Source organism: Rhinichthys klamathensis, unplaced genomic scaffold (assembly GCF_029890125.1).
Source record: "Rhinichthys klamathensis goyatoka isolate OS25496 unplaced genomic scaffold, OSU_Roscu_1.1 h1tg000007l_1, whole genome shotgun sequence".
NCBI classification, from domain to species: Eukaryota; Metazoa; Chordata; class Actinopteri; order Cypriniformes; family Leuciscidae; genus Rhinichthys; species Rhinichthys klamathensis.
The window spans coordinates 1,267,409-1,284,524 of record NW_026606560.1 but is presented as its reverse complement, the minus strand read 5'-3'; the positions used below and the strand labels follow the sequence as shown (position 1 = coordinate 1,284,524).

The window sequence follows — 17,116 nt, the reverse complement described above, 5'->3', positions numbered from 1 at the left end:
TTTTTGGTTCCCTGATGTTCGTTCGTTATTCTGTTGAGTCTGTGGTCACCTGTCACATCTGCATTAGTCAGGACTCAGGAGATGTCGTTGATGACTTGATTAGCTCAGTTACAGTGCCACAGGGGCAACGTTATGACTCCCAGAGGTCCCATACTGATCCCACAAATCGTATGTGTGCAGGAATGTGCGAGAGTGTGTGTGTTTGTTGTGTATTGGAATGGGGGGTGCAGCACCTTCCTGAATTTAATTTCACACCCCAGTAACCACCACTGGTGACGGATGAGTATTCCAGGCACCCAAGAGGGGGGTGTGGGGAGTGAGAGACAAGGCGGGAGAGAGAGAGAGAAAGGGAGAGAGTGAGATTGGAAGGAGGGATTAGGTCGGGTTTTCCCCTCTTTCGGTTGGTTGTCCATAACCATCCAGTTGCTGTTGCCTGCCAGAATCAAAAATCGTGATCTCATGCAGTCGCCGCGCTATCACCGCAGACATACTTGGCATTCAGGCGAGTAGGGATGACATCATCCAGCCCGTGCTAATTGGCTGTTTTAGTTTGGGAGCCGATGGTGACAGGTGGGCCAGACAGGGACGCGGTATTAATCGCATCTTCAGCAGGTGAACTCAGTAAAGCATTCCCAACTTCTCCATTTACCGCTTCCTCGCTCGCTCAAAGGATGTCCTGCGTTTCGTGGCAGAGGCGGCTGGAGGAAGAGGAGGTTCTTCAGCACGTTTTAGAGCGTTGGGAGCAGAGCACGCTCAGAAACCATGTGGATCCAACAGTTGAGTTTATGATTGTTTTTACTTTCCAGGTTTGCATTGAGTCAAGGTCATAGTCTTAGATGCTATTTTATGTTGTTGATTTTAAGACTTGTTGACAGTTTAGCACTCAAACATGTACTGGAACTAGACTATTTTAATGTTTATAATTCACCTGCTAGGGTTTACTTTATTCAAATTTGATACATTTTTTTTTGTTTTTTGTTATTTGTTATAGAGTATGACACTTCGAACCCAGACTTTAGTTACCCATATAAGGAATGAACTGATTTTAAAATTCGGTTACACTTTATTTTAAGTTGTCATTGTTACAGTGTAATTATACATTTAAGTACTGAGTAATATTAATCAACTACTTGTAATTACTATAGGGTTAGGGTTGGATTAGGATTTGGTTGAGGGTTAGTTGCATGTAATTATGCATAGTTTACTGTTATTATGGAAAGTACATGTAACATATTTAACAAGGACACTGTAAAATAAAGTGTTACCTAAAATTCTGACTGATACCAACACAACAATAATATTTTTGATATGGCCAGAATAAAAAATGTAATGCTATGTTGTATTTAAAAAAAAAGGAAATGAAAAAAGCACTAAAAATAAAATCCATATTATTTATTGCTTGGCATCACAACATTCTACTTAAAAGGTATGAAATCATGTATACAAGAAATAAATATATTAATATAACAAATGTTAATTTTGTGATATGTAAATTTTAATAATGTCAAATAATAATTATCAGTATTATCTAAATGACAGCAGAGGTAATCCAAATTCGAAAATAGGATGAAATGAGTGTGCACAATAAAATATTTGCTAATATCTCATATAGACCAATAGTGACATTTCAACAAAATATTGGCTCATAACTGATATGATACATATCATGCATCCCCAGTTCATATTGAAAGATGTTATAGTAACAGTTTTATTCATTCATCTTCTCGTTTTTGTCTTCTTCTTTTTTTTGTGTTCTTGGACTATTGACCTGAATTTTTTCAAATGCCTTCTCTTCTTTGTCCTCAGCAATAGGCTTTATTTATTTAACTGGACATTTGTCTTAAGGTCAGACTAGTTGTACCTTTTTAAATGATCCGTCTATATAACATTCAGTCTCCCATGGTTGCATCATTAAAAACCACAGGAGCCAATCTCAAGTTAGGGTCGCTTTAGTGACCTGGCTGTCACCATGACGTCTGGCCCTAAAGGAATCCTGGGAATCTTCTATTGACCTTATGTATAGCCGAGTATAGAGCATCTACTTTCATCTAGTTTAGGGTGTGCTAAACCAAATCCCTCCCTCATCCTACAGCTCTCACTTCTGTTACTTCTGACACTCTATAGTGTATTTACTCAGTGCAGAGACCCTTTATTATCCTGAGTGTGTGTGATTCACTGGCGGTTTCATTACCTGTATAAATAATTCAGAGGTTGATTAGACATCCCCTGAGGTGACTGTGCTGTCTGTCAGAGATGGCTCTATTACCATCAGCCGACTGTTTAACCATCGACTCTAAACAGCTATTCTCTACCCAATTGATGAACTCTCCTGCTTCTGCTCCTTTTACGCTCTTACTTTTTATGCACTCTCTCTGTACTCTTCATTCAACTATCTTTTATTCTAGTACTGAGTGATTGATATCGCTTCTGGTTTAATTGTCTCAGTGGAAATGGAAGGTCAATTTTAACATTGCATTGTGTTCTGTAATTTGCATACTGCTAATTTTGACAGATTTACAAGGTGTTCCAGTCATGCAGTACACACAGTATACATGCTGTAAACTGAATAGTGTGCTAGTATGCTATTCCAAAACTATTGTCTTCTCTGTCTATTGCTAGGCTCATGAGCGTTCAGAAAGTGGGGAGGTGACGTTTGTCACCCAGCTGGTAAAGAAACTGATGATAGTCATCGCCCGGCCCGCCCGTCTGCTGGAGTGTTTGGTAAGCACTGATATTTGAAAGGATTCTAATCAGGAATCTTTGAGATAAGTTTTAGCGAGGCTTCAGCGCAAACTGCTTTTCCATAACTAATGAAGCACATGCTCAGTACCGTATAGTTCATTAAAATTTACTTTGTGAATAAAGACCAAACTACAAAGCTTCAAAATGCACAATGATGTGTGACTTTCATTGTTTTGTTTGAAGAATCATGGCAGACTGCAGTGCATTATAAAACCATGTCATAGTTTACAGTGCGCAAAACTGCACACATGCAAACATAAAAGCTCCTTTGACTTCCACACGGAGCTGCATGGTTGTGGTCACATGTGTATTTTGAGTAATCTGGTGCATTCAGTAGTATGACAACATACAGTACAGCTCAGCACTGATGGAGGACCAGCAGCTGAGAGAGTAAATGAGCTGTTAACCTGTTCTGCTTCATGTGCGCACAATGCATCCAAATACCTCAGTTTGACACCTGGAGACAAACCTGCCTGAATAAACACAGACACACACACACACACAAAATATCTAAACTGTTCCTTACATAAATGACATTGATTTTGGCACTTAATTTGGCTCTTATTTTCCTTACATTCTTTAATTTTAAAATGATGGTTTGTTAACACACTGTATATGTAACATTGTTTCATTTTTTTGTGTGAATATCCCTGAATAAGAAGACATTTTTGTCCAAAACGTTTATGTAGAAAAAAAGATATATATATATATATATATGGTCATTATAGATATTTGACTGTTATTAATAAATAATAAATAAAGTGTTATTACAGTAATAAGTTCATCATCATTTGAAATGATTGTCCTGAAGTATTTGATATTCGATCTACTCCAGATCTCTAGAATAAATATAATGATTGAGGATTGAGTGGGACTTAGTTTTTGTCAGATTTTAATGTTCATATTATGTGAACCTATTTCTTCCTGTGTATGTGTTTAGGAGTTTAACCCAGAGGAGTTCTACCACCTGTTAGAGGCTGCTGAAGGTCATGCTAAAGAAGGTCAAGGCATCAAGTCTGACATCCCTCGGTACATCATCAGCCAGCTGGGCCTCACTAGGGACCCCCTTGAGGGTAAGAATGCTACATACAGTCACCCTAAAAGCATTTGAACACTAAGCTACACTTAAAAATGTTATGAGACCCCCCCCCCCCCCCCCAAAAAAGACATTGTAACATCTTCAGAAACAAATGATAATTTGTTGTCTAATGAATTGTCATTCATATATTGTCAAGTGTGGCGTAAGTGTTCAAATGCTTTTTGGTGGCTTTATGAAGCAAATCTGATGTTTGTGGTTTTGCAGTCTTTTATCAGGAGCTACAATAACATTTAAAATAACAATAACATGTTTTTAATGACACCTTTTCCGTTTCATTCCTCCTTTTCACTCTCACTCTTCACTCTCTAGAAATGGCCCAGCTGAGTAGCTATGACAGTGGTAACCCTGAAACCCCAGAGACAGAGACAGATTCCACAGATGTGAGTAATAAAATAGAAATATATTCAATAACTCTATCGACTCTGTATACTAGCATTCAACTAAGACCAAATGCTTGTATTTATATGCAGAGTCGAGGAGCCACTGTACAGCCACACCAGCTTCAGCCTCAGTCAAAAACTAAAACTCCTCGTGAGGAAGACTTTGAGACCATTAAACTCATCAGTAATGGAGCCTATGGGTAAGAGTTTAATTTCACAGCTACAGAAAGGATTATAAATGCTAAGGTGTTACACTTTTAGAATGTCATCTCTTTAATAGTCGTAGGGTAAGGAGGCAGTTAGAAGTGATGCATGCCTCTCTCCACTCAGGGCTGTGTTTTTGGTGAGGCATAAGGAGACCCGTCAGCGATTTGCCATGAAGAAGATCAACAAGCAGAACCTGATCCTGAGAAACCAGATCCAGCAGGCCTTTGTGGAAAGAGACATCCTGACATTTGCAGAGAACCCTTTTGTTGTCAGCATGTTCTGCTCCTTTGAGACAAGGAGACATCTTTGCATGGTTATGGAGTATGTGGAGGGTAAGAAATACTCGTACAACATCTTTGTGGAGGGTGACTATGTTCATGGATGACTTCAATATGAGATACACCCCAGAGTGATGCTGTAGTTGAAACTGTTTGTGTGTCTACAGGTGGGGACTGTGCCACTTTGCTGAAGCACATTGGAGCTCTGCCTGTGGACATGGCACGTATGTACTTTGCTGAGACCGTTCTAGCACTGGAATACCTTCACAACTATGGCATTGTGCACAGAGACCTCAAACCTGACAAGTGAGAAAATGCAACACCAAACCACCCTGTTTGTAGTTGACTTTCTATTCTTAATTTAATTGGGGAAAAAATTAAACATCTCACACACTATTGAAGCTATCACTATGATTCAGTCAAAGACCTCCTTCAGGGTTGTTTATATTCTATAGATTCCATCTAACTCAGAGAATATAAAAACATGTTTGTTTAGCATGCTTGCTTGCTTGCTTAGGCTGTAACAGATCAGTTGGCTTTGGTTTAGACAGCATTTGTTTTAGATGGATGGATGGATGGATGGATGGATGGATGGATGGACTTTCACATTCATTGATGTCAGAATAATTTTTTTTCCTGTTTTTCTACAGTCTCCTGATTACTTCAATGGGACACGTCAAATTGACAGACTTCGGCCTGTCCAAAATTGGTTTAATGAGCTTAACAACCAATCTATACGAGGGCCACATTGAAAAAGATGCCCGTGAATTCCTTGATAAACAGGTACAAGTGTCCTCTGGGACTATAATTTGTCGCGTTGTTTCTGTTTTTTATTTATATATATAAAAGGAATTGCAGTTCTCAAAACTCTTTCTTTCTCAGGTGTGTGGTACTCCTGAATACATTGCTCCTGAGGTCATTCTGAGGCAGGGCTATGGTAAACCAGTGGACTGGTGGGCCATGGGAGTCATCTTGTACGAGTTTCTTGTGGGCTGTGCTCCCTTCTTTGGGGATACACCCGAGGAACTGTTTGGACAAGTCATCAGTGGTTAGTGTCGTATCTAGAAGAAAGTTCAAAAAAATATTTAATCATGAGAAACATTACATACATTATACAGTCGTGAGTTTCCAAACTTTTGACTGGTATGGCATGTGATATCAATTATCAGTTTTAATATTACTTTTCTCTAGCCAGCAAATAGTTAATTTTGAAAAATAAAACTTCACACACTCCTTAAATCAGTCTGTTTTATTTGAAATCTGACCTGTGAACCTAATTGTGTTGTTGACGATTTCTGTATGTTTGGTTCAATAGATGAGATAATCTGGCCAGAAGGTGATGAAGCTTTGCCTCCTGAGGCTCAAGATCTCATCTCCAAACTACTGCGGCAAAACCCTCTGGAGCGTCTGGGGACAGGTGTTCTAGCGCACAAACTCACACTTACACAGACTGACTTCTCCTTAATCTATTCCCTGGTTTAGTCTTAGAGGAGTGACTTGACTGATGTGCTGAGATTAATAGTGTATGAATAAACCTGAGCAGAAAATCTTGAGAAGAATCCCACATCTCTGTTCTCTGAGAAATATTTGAAGAGATCTTCTCTCTCTCTCTCTCTGTCTCACAGGGAGTGCGTTTGAGGTGAAACAGCACCGCTTTTTTACTGATCTGGACTGGAACAGTCTCCTGAGGCAGAAGGCTGAGTTCATTCCTCAGCTGGAGTCGGAGGATGACACTAGCTACTTTGACAGTACGTCTTCAGGCAGCAGGGAATGGAGTGAAATTTATAACAAGATACTTTACTCTCTTCCATACCTGATCTCTTTCTTTAACCCTCTAGCACGCTCAGATCGGTATCATCATGTAGACTCGGAGGAAGAGGATGACACTAATGATGATGACCATCTGGAGATCCGTCAGTTCTCCTCCTGTTCACCACGATTTAGCAAGGTGTGAAGTAACACATGCTAACACTCTTTACAAAATGATATAAGGTGTTCAATTAATAGTTTATTCATTAATAATAATCAAAATAAACAATTATTCTGCTAAGTAAGGTACTTTAAAAGCAGGGTGGAATATAGGGCATATGATGAAAAATGGGACAGCAGGGAAAGAAACATTATTTTGCACTTTAATCATTTTAGTACTGTGATAGGGGCGCCATTTCAGTCACTTAATAATAACCTGTAGAGGACAACTGAAATTCTTCATTACCTTTATTAAATGTGGACTGTTTGTGGTTGCCAGCACAGTTTACAGTTTTTGTATCTGCTATACAACAACTTTTGGCTTGTGTAATCATAATCTAGTTTTGGTATCTGTTCTGCTTAATTATAAGTTCAGTCTAATGCCTTTAACAGTTTATACTGTTTTCAAAGTTCAGTGTTGCTTCTGTTTCTCTTTTCTTCCTTTTTTAACTTCATCTGTCTTCATCTCTCCCAATCGATCTCCCTCTCTCAGGTATATAGTAGTATGGAGCGTCTTTCCTTGCATGAGGAGAAGCGCACCCCTCCTCCCACTAAGCGCAGTCTGAGTGAAGAAGGAGGAGAGCGGATCGACAGTCTCAGTGGCCTAAAGTCTAGAGACCGGAGCTGGCTGGTTGGCTCGCCCGAGATGTGAGTGAAACACCTCAAATCAATCTGATGAATAAATAACAAAACCTATTTGTCCAACATTGTGTCATAAACATGTTTGTTTTTTTATGCAGCTTAAGGAAGCGTCTCTCTGTTTCCGAGTCATCTCACACTGAGAGTGATTCCAGCCCACCTCTGACTGTACGTCGCCGCTGCTGCTCAGCTATCATCGAAATGCCTCGATTTGCCATTTCCAGTGAAGAGGATGGCGGTGTGGGGGGCAGGAAGACCCCTGTGAGGGGCCCTCGTGTGGAAGATCTGCCTCAGGCCATACCAGAGCTCCCTGTGGAGAGAGAGCTCAGGCTGGATGAATCACCCACCACACCAGGCTCCACTTCCAGCCAGATCAGCCAATCCACTCTCACACGTCAGTCTTTATTAATTACTCTGGGGAGTATCTGTTCTAGCTTTAGCAAAAAAAAAAAAAATGTTCAAAAGATTTTCAAGACAAGTCAAAGATTTAATGAGGCGTAAAAATGTCTCATAAAAAGGTGCAAAAAATGACTGGGGTTTATGATTTCAAGTAACACCATATTCAATCATTCTGATAGTTTGCCATTTTCTGTATACATATCTCTGACATCTCTCATTTTTAATTTATGTCCATGCGTGTGATTTCAGCTGGTAGTTCTGCTGATGTGTTGGATCGAGCTTCTCGCTACAGTGCTGAAAGTTATGAAAACTCCACTCCTAAAGCCATCAGTGATTTGGCGGCTCGAAGAGCTCGCCACAGACTGCTATCAGGAGATACAGAGAAACACGCATCACGTCCACTTAACAAAGTCATCAAATCAGCCTCAGCAACTACCCTCTCACTAATGATTCCTTCTGGTAAGTGCATATGATTGGTCATATGATTTTGCCATGCATGACTTCTCTAGCTCAACGTCTTTTGTTGTAAGGGTGTCACGATTTCGATCTTAAATCGTAATCGATCGAAATTAAAAAAAATTCGAATGATCGAATTAAAAAATGGAATCGTCGATGCTGCCACGCCCCCATGTCACGTCCGGTCGGCGTGCCAAGCGGAAAAAGAACACGTGTTGAAAAGCTGCGAGTCTATGGTCAACCTCCTCTAACTTAGCTACAGCCATTCAAAAGATAGCATGGCAACTGCAGATGCAGGAGACCCATCGACAGAACTTGAACCCCCTCCTCTTTCATTGAAGTCGCAGGTGTGTACGTTTTTTGGATTTCCAGTGAGTTATGTTGACAACGTTCGCGCTTCAAAAAAGCCACAGTTTACTTTGCAGACATCCCAAGTCTCGGAAGTTCCTGGAGTCTCCCGCATATTGATAGCGGCTCCCTGATGCCCGCAAATTAGTTAATCTCCCGGAATCTAGAGTGAGCGAGCGAGCAAGAGCGCGCAAACGCGCATGCGAGACGGAAAAAACTGTGCTCCAAACCGTATAGCGCGTGCACGGGAGAGAGCGAGAGATCTTGCGTATGTGCCTCATCATAAGACAGAGAGCATCCTGATTGGCCGGTTTCGGCTTTAAAAAAATAAATGTAAAAATAGAGAATCGAATCGAACCGTGACCTTAGAATCGAAAATTTAATCGAATCGAGGATTTGGAGAATCGTGACACCCCTATTTTGTTGGTCCTTGAACAAACTAGGGCTGTCAAGCTATTAATAATTTTAATCTAATTAATCGCAGATCAATTTTGGCTAAAAAAATTACCCCCAAAAGATAAAGCCATTATTGTGTTAAATGAGAAAAGCATCAAATAGACATTACAAATAGTAGATACAAAAAAAAAAAAAATATTTGATTTGATTCAACATAGAATTTATCACACATAACCTTTTAGGCTTCAACGGATGTAAGGGTGAGTAAATTGACATAATTTTCTTTAATGGGTTTTTATTAATATGGAAGTATGAAAAAAAAAACATTTTAGTGAAATTATACCCTAAAGAAACTAAAACTGCCAGTATGTTGCGGTAAATGTCTAAATGAGTAAGTCATTGAGTCATTCATTCGATTCGTTCAAACAGCTGATTCATTCAGGAATTAAGTAAATGGCTCTCTTTATGAATGGGCCATTGAATCATTGGTTTACCCGATTGATTTGCTTAAAACATAATTCAGAAACAAAACAATTCTGTGTTTTGCTCAAGGACCCACAACAGTTCTGCTCTGGCTTTATAGGTAATATTTTGTTGGCAAAATTGAGCAAAAGCAGACAATATTGTCTAAAATATAACACAATATTAAATATTTATTTGATATAACTGGTGTATAAAATCAACATCACATTTGCACTTGTGCTATTCGTGACAAAAACAGCATTTGTGTCATATTGCTAAACCATATCATGATATAAATATGAGACAAAACTTATACAGGGGTATTTTTGCCTTGATATCTTGAATTTTGGGGGCATTACCTGCATTCTATAGGCTACATCACACTGTGAGTTGTTGCCCTGCATCATGTTCATCACCAATCAACTGTATAAAACTATGCAGGGCAGGTGCGTTAAATGCATTAATAATATTAGCACGTTATTTTTCCCATAACAAATTAATTAAATTAACACGTTAAATCGACATCCCTAGAACAAACATGATGATATATGATGATAGGCTGACAATCATAACCCTTTTGCTTACACCAACATGGAACATGTCCTACTAGTCAAAATCACAATCTTTTGATTGGATTGGCTGTCTCCTATCATTTAGAAGAAATGTGTGTGGCTATCACACTTTAACTAATGTTCAAATTCTTTTTTTCTTCTCTTTCAGATCACCATGGTGCCTCTCCTCTTGCCAGTCCCATGTCCCCTCACTCTCTTTCGTCCAACCCCTCATCACGTGACTCCTCTCCCAGCCGAGACCTGTCCCCAGCTGTCTGCAGTGTTAAACCCGCCATAGTCATTCACAGAGCCGGCAAGAAATATGGTTTTACCCTGCGTGCCATCAGGGTTTACATGGGAGACACAGACATTTATACTGTGCACCACATGGTCTGGGTGAGTACGGCAGTTACAATTATTCTCTATGATGGAGTTAGACCGCACCAATTTGTGGTTTTGAGTGCTCTAACATATTTATTTGCAGCACGTGGAGGATGGAGGACCTGCTCATGAGGCTGGACTGAGAGAGGGAGATCTTATTACACATGTTAATGGAGAGCCTGTCCATGGACTTGTGCACACAGAAGTTGTAGAGCTCATTCTCAAGGTACATTGGCAGCCATAATCTGATGAGCCTTGTTGCTTTTGAATTTATTGGTATTCAGAATATTTTAATTTTTTTTGCAGAGTGGTAGTAAGGTGTCCATCTCTGCTACGCCTTTTGAGAATACATCTATTAAGGTTGGCCCTGCACGCAAAACCAGCTACAAGTCCAAAATGGCCCGCCGCAACAAAAGAACTAAAACCAGAGAAGGACAAGACAGGTGATGTATAACATTTACCATCCTCCAAATACTTCCGTCCCACTGATTTAAATTCCTCAGGCTTTCATTTACTGTCCCAGTTATGGTTTGTATATGGTTATCCATTACAGTAAGAAGAAAAACTCCCTGTTCCGTAAGATCACCAAGCAGGCTACTCTTCTCCACACCAGTCGCAGTTTGTCCTCTCTGAACCGCTCGGTCTCGTCTGGCGACAGTGTCCCGGGGTCTCCCACTCACATGTCCCCTCGTTCACCCACACAGGGCTGTCGTTCCACACCCGACTCTGCCCACTCAGGTAAAGCCTTTATCTTTATGTACATACTGTAATGAAGATAGCAAACAGTATTCAAATATTACATACATCATACTAGGGCTGCACGATTTGGGGAAAATGTCATATTGCGATTATTGAGGTCAAGATTGCGATATGCGATTGCGATATAATAAACAAATGGTTTCATGAGTCAACTTGCTTGATTCTAAAGCAAAATGCACACACAGATTAGTGATAATTCTGAAATGTGTATTTCTCAACTCAAACTAGCAACAACAACTAAATGATTGATAACATCTATAATGATCAATAAGCCATTGAGGTCTGGATAAAAATTAATCCACCCCCATTTAAAACATTAATTATAGCCATCCACCATTACAGTGATTCCACAATTGAAAGCTATAATTTTTTCAAAAACATTTATTAGGCTTCAAAAAAATATAACATAAACCCATAAAAAAAGTATTATTTACCTGTGCCCTTCCTGTCAGGTAGGACATATACAGAAATTGAAGTTATCAAACTGCATAAATTATATATAGACTAATCCTTATTAAAGCTACACAAGTTCTTTAGTCAAGAGCAGTGAGTAATTTTCTTTGTTCTTTGATTAACTTTACTGACAGAAAGCTTTGGCTGCTGGCCCTTTAAGAGCAGCCGTTGTAGACGAGACGCGGATCTCACACGCGCCTCATTCTCTCACAACTCTTTACGTCCATCATAAGACTGCTCTTATGTTATGAAGATACTCGACAAACGACATTTTGGCAGAATTGTGTGTGTTATTGTTCGTTCAAGCAGAAAGATAACTATTCCGGTCTGTGCATACGCATGGGCGCGCATTTTTCTGTGAGTCACAGTCGGACATTCACAGGCAGCGCGCTCTCTTTTGACTTGTCGCGCATTAATGGTTTGAACTTTAAAGCATTCGCACGAATAAGAGCGGGATCATGTAACACTAGCCAAAGGATGACAAAAAAATAACAGATGCTGCGTTAATTGGGTTAACAGCCCTAATTAGTTTATTTTACATAAAATCGCAGCATTTTGCGTCATATATTATCGCATAGGCTTGACATCGCGATTACGATTGCGATATGATTAATCGTGCAGCACTACATCATACAGACCTACTACTGTCATTGCAATTTTGATACACATACCGCCATGCCAGATAATATTCTCATTTAATTTTACATTGCAGCATCTTAAAATATTGTGTATTAGTTCCCCATGACATCATCAATATCATTTCTAAAATAATTTAATTCATCTCCATATTTGTTTTGTTAATAGTTAATCTGTAACCTTAAACCCTCTCTTTCTCTAATGCAGTTGGTGGGAACTCATCCCAAAGTAGCTCACCTAGCTCCAGTGTGCCAAACTCTCCTGCCAGTTCTGGTCAGATCAGACCGAGCTCTTTGCATGGTCTAGCCCCCAAACTGCAGCGCCAGTACCGCTCCCCCCGCCGGAAGTCCGCAGGCAACATCCCCTTATCCCCTCTGGCTCGTACACCGTCGCCCACCCCTCAGAACACCTCCCCGCAGCGTTCTCCTTCACCTCTTCCAAGCCACGCACTTCTCACTTCTTCAATTGGCCAGTCTTTCCCTGTCAAACTCCACTCTTCGCCTCCCTTAGTAAGACAGATATCCCGCCCTAAGAGTGCGGATCCTCCTCGCTCCCCTCTGCTCAAACGTGTCCAGTCGGCTGAGAAACTTGCAGCTTCTCTTTCTTCTTCATCCTCTTCACCTTCTCCTTCCTCTGCTACTGATAAAAAACTGCCAGTTGGGGCCAGCCGCAAACACAGTCTTGATACTTCACATTCAGAGTTTAAAAAGGAGATGCTACAGCGAGACCCTAGTCTACAGAGCCTGCAGGAATCAGCCAGTGAGACTCTAATGGGAGGAAGAGTGTCTCCTGCAGAAAAGGGCAGCCTGCAGAAGAGTTCAGTTCGAAAACTGGGTCGGCAAGAAGGTCCTGAATCTGGAACTGGAACTCTGGGACTTGTTCCTGGGAAGAGTAAACTGAAAGACAAGCTGTCTGCTATACGCCAGGATCGTGCTGAGCGCCGCGAGTCTCTTCAAAAGCAAGATGCCATCCACGAGGTGGATTCCTCAGAGGATGAGACAGACGAAGGGTCAGAAGACAGCCAAGATGGACGCAGGACAAGCTACGTTCCTCCTAGCCATATCTTGAGGCCTACTACTGCAATGGCCTCCCCCCATACCATCAGGATTGGACCAGCAGCTCCACCAACACTGGGATTGATGCCCTCAACAGTTGCACCACCAGGCTCACCTCAGCCTGGTCAAGGACTGCAGATACAAAGCCAAAGTACCACTCAATCTCAGACACAAACTTCAACCTCACCGCCAATGCAAGCTGCAGCCAAGCCCCCAGAACAGAATCCCACAACCTCTGCTATGGCCCAAGACTCCAATTCAACGCTAGCGGATGACTCGATAAAGAAAGAGTCAAAGGCACAGGACTGTTGTGTTAGGCCTTCTCCACTTCAACCCAGCCCTCTGTCCAGCACCTTTTCCACCCACGGCAGCGCCTTTACCTCTGTCAGCAAAGACCCCTTTGTCAAACCTACCACACCTCCATTGGATCCCCGGAGGACCTTCAAAACTTCTGAGCCCAGGTCCAAAACCAGTGGTAGAATGGATTCTAGCACTGCTTCTGGAGTAGCCTGGGATACTCCTGTTGCTACCACACCAACCGGAGGCATCACTAAGGAGATGAAGGAGGCCGACAACCGCAGACAGGCTGCAGCCACTGCTGCTGCTACCGCCTCTGCATCCACTGCCTCTGAGAGCGGAATGGACAAAGTTGTGTCTCAACTGGCCACTGTTGCTAAGAGTGTACTTGGCCCTGTCAAACTCAACATCGGAGGTACTAAAGAGGCCTCAGAGCGGACAAAGGACCAGCGTCCCCAGGTAGATGCCAACCACCCAAAGATAAAAGAATGTCGTCTGGAGCGTCCTGATTCTCCTGACCGCTTGAGTCCCTCTGCTGCTTCTGGCTCCCAGTCTCCAAGGCTGACTGAATCTCCCTCTAAACAAACATTATCCAAATCTGAGCCAGCCTCAACTTCTCAGAGGTCTTTAGAGGTCCAAGAGACTTCAAAAAGGGCAGGTCCTCCAAACTCCCAAGCTGGGGAAGAGAATCAGGAAAGACCAGGGACTTCACAAAGTGGCAGCACACCAAGGCCTAGGTCTGAAGCACAATCACGGGCCCAGGCAAAGCCCAATTCCACTACTTCACGAGATAAATCTAACAAGACAACGTAGCAGCCCTGCATAAAGACCCATTTTCTCCAGCTTTAATTTAACTTGCCTATTAACAGACATTTTAACACAAAGTGGTTGTCCTGTTTAACGTCAGTATCCTTGTAAAAAGATTCTGGAAAGATAAGACAAAGGGAGAGATAGAGGTGTTTACAGATGAGCCCAAAAGCTTAATTTCAGAGAGTTTTATGCTCTGCCATTCACAAAATAATTGTGAGGTTGTGCAATTGTTTTGATTTTCTTGTTCCTCTTTTTTAAGTATTTTTCTCAGCACCTAGAAAACTTGGGAAAAATGTGTGGTTCTGCACCCTGAGAGCCAGAAACCCTATCCACTCACAGTGTATTACCTCTTCATATTACTTTAAGAATATTCTGTTGTAGTAGGTATAGTTGTGCCTTTCTGCCTGTTCATCATTGAAGGAAGACACATAGCAGCAATAAGAGTAGCGTATCCCGAGCAATTTTTACAAACACACCAGGTTGATTTTATCACACGTGTAGTATGTAAGAAAAACCAAACTGCGTTTTCCATCTTTCTCACTCATTTCATTTTTCAGTTGTGTCAAACAGCTGTCTATAAAAATCGACCTGAGATTTTCCCATGGCACTGCCATCATTAATGTTGTACATGGTAACTGAAATTTGGATATACATTGTGGAAGAATGATGGTCATTAATGGCATGAATTACATCTTTACATGTTACTCTGTTTCTTATCAGAATTAAAGATTTTATTAGTAATTATTTGGAATTACTATGTGTAATGAATCATGTGATTTTTGCCCATCATTCACATCTCAATAAAGCTACATATCGTAGCTAAAGACATTACTGCAAGAGCAAGTAACTTGCACATAATTATGTTTAGATCTTGTTTGGTTTAGTCCTTGTTCAAAATTCCAAGCGGACCATTTTATTTCTTACTCGGCGTGCATTTTATTTTCTCTCATTTTAATATTTGGACCAATTTGCTGTCTGTATGTTTGTTTGCCTAATTTTTTTTCCTTTCTTTTCAGACTTGTGTGCGTGCGTGTGTGTGTGTGTGTGTGTGTGTGTGTGTGTGTGTGTGTGTGTGTGTGCTCCTATGTATAGAGCATGTTTGAGTGTGGGTTCTTATATAATGTATATTTAAAAAAAGTCTGTTCTTTGTTAGTTTTATGCCCTAAACAATGGGAGTTTGTTTTTAATTGGTGTCCTGTCTTTGCCATATCAGCTCTGTCTGACTCGGCTCTTTGAAATATACCAGGCAAAGATGTATTTGCACAAACCCTTTTTATTTTGTGTGTAATTAATATGAAAACCAATAAATACAGTATCCAGTTAGATCCCAGACTCGATTGGGGTCTTGAGGGGTTTGACCAGTGAATGGGACAGTGGTACGCTTTCATATTATCTTGACATTACAATGTGTTAACACCATATTGTATTCAAAGCTTAACCTGTGGAACTATAGTTGTTTTAACCACATTTTGCATTTCTAATCGAAACCAATCATCTGTATTGTGTTTCTGCTCAGTTTACCACTCAATATTTATGCACAACGTTTAAAGTTCAACACTTGCCACTAATATAAAAGGGGCCTCGTCGCTCAGAAAGTCAGTTCCAAAAGTTAGGCTATTTCCAACATCTACTGTGCTACTCTGTCCCTGCCCATATGGAAAATTAGACTTTATGACTGATTGTGATTGAAGTCACTTGATGATGGTATGTACAGTACAGTTACACTATAACCTTATTCATGTTTTGTCCATATAAAATGTGAATGGATGTCTTGCACATTTATGCTTCTTTAGGGAATGGAGCTGTTGATCGCATTGCTGCCTGAAGCTTAATTCCTGATGAACCTAATTAACCTGGGCACCATGATCAGTGACAAAAATGCACTTGTAGCGAGAATGGCATTTGGATCAAGTTGGAAATGCATCTGTGGGCAGTCAGTTTTAATACTGTGTTTGCCCTCTTGCGTCTAGAGAACACTGATCAATCTTACACACTAGTGGCCAAGGCATAAATACACTGTTATTAAAAAAAGACCAAGGCCTTAACCATTATGTCCACAAGAGATGAATTACAACTCAATCCCACTCCAAAGTTACATTCTCATACCCAGAGAACTTGAATCTCCATTTAAACTAAATTTGTCGGGCTCAGAGAAACTGTCCTTAAATGTTTACATGTGTTAAACCTTGAGAGAACATTTGTAAATGGCACACTAGTGTATTATGTCTACATAATGTGTCGTATAGCGCAAGTGTTCAGGCACGTTTTGTTGCTTAGATGATAGCAGACCACTAGTGATTTCCTTTCTGGCTGCACTGCGTTTGAGATTTTACAGGGTGTGAAGACATTAAGTAACTGTTGCATTCACTCCTAGTATCTTATTTTTTTACATGTAGTTTCTGATGACCTGCTTTACATTATATATGTGCTTTTCACAAAAAAGGAAAGCATTGTAATTTTCTTATGTGTGAAAATACGTTAAATTCATCTCTGCCCCCTGGGCTCGTGAGCTGCTGAGGCCTGTGAAAGTGAGCGCTAACTGCCTTCTCGTGTACGTGATGTGGATAATGATGATGGTTGGGCTATTTGTTGAGGTAAAGTCAGGTATCAGAATGCCTGCGGTGGTCATCCATCAATGTCCCGCAGCCACATACCACCACGCACGCGCTAGTGAAATGTAATCTCACACACCGTCTAGAGCAAATTCACCCGCCACCTCTCACCTGTGGTATAGCTCGGCTCTATATGAACGAAAACCTTTGGAGCACACACACACACACACACGACTTGCATTTAACCA

The 17,116-nt window shown here is 40.8% G+C and overlaps 1 protein-coding gene across 9 annotated transcripts in view; it reads left to right on the top strand.

The window, feature by feature from the left end:
- mast2 (microtubule associated serine/threonine kinase 2) overlaps positions 1-14,715 on the top strand; it is a 178,388-nt gene extending 163,673 nt beyond the window's left edge. For all 9 annotated transcript variants that reach the window (XM_056259319.1, XM_056259286.1, XM_056259268.1 and 6 more), the window contains 19 exons: positions 2,620-2,721; positions 3,683-3,815; positions 4,151-4,221; positions 4,312-4,421; positions 4,552-4,760; positions 4,874-5,012; positions 5,357-5,489; positions 5,589-5,754; positions 6,022-6,123; positions 6,332-6,454; positions 6,545-6,654; positions 7,168-7,322; positions 7,415-7,707; positions 7,962-8,171; positions 10,095-10,321; positions 10,410-10,532; positions 10,613-10,749; positions 10,860-11,044; positions 12,362-14,715. In XM_056259319.1, the coding sequence (XP_056115294.1) occupies positions 2,620-2,721; positions 3,683-3,815; positions 4,151-4,221; positions 4,312-4,421; positions 4,552-4,760; positions 4,874-5,012; positions 5,357-5,489; positions 5,589-5,754; positions 6,022-6,123; positions 6,332-6,454; positions 6,545-6,654; positions 7,168-7,322; positions 7,415-7,707; positions 7,962-8,171; positions 10,095-10,321; positions 10,410-10,532; positions 10,613-10,749; positions 10,860-11,044; positions 12,362-14,319 (4,686 nt within the window). In that variant the 3' untranslated portion in view covers positions 14,320-14,715. The remainder of the gene's footprint in view (positions 1-2,619; positions 2,722-3,682; positions 3,816-4,150; positions 4,222-4,311; positions 4,422-4,551; positions 4,761-4,873; positions 5,013-5,356; positions 5,490-5,588; positions 5,755-6,021; positions 6,124-6,331; positions 6,455-6,544; positions 6,655-7,167; positions 7,323-7,414; positions 7,708-7,961; positions 8,172-10,094; positions 10,322-10,409; positions 10,533-10,612; positions 10,750-10,859; positions 11,045-12,361) is intronic.
- The last annotated feature ends 2,401 nt before the right edge of the window (positions 14,716-17,116 follow it).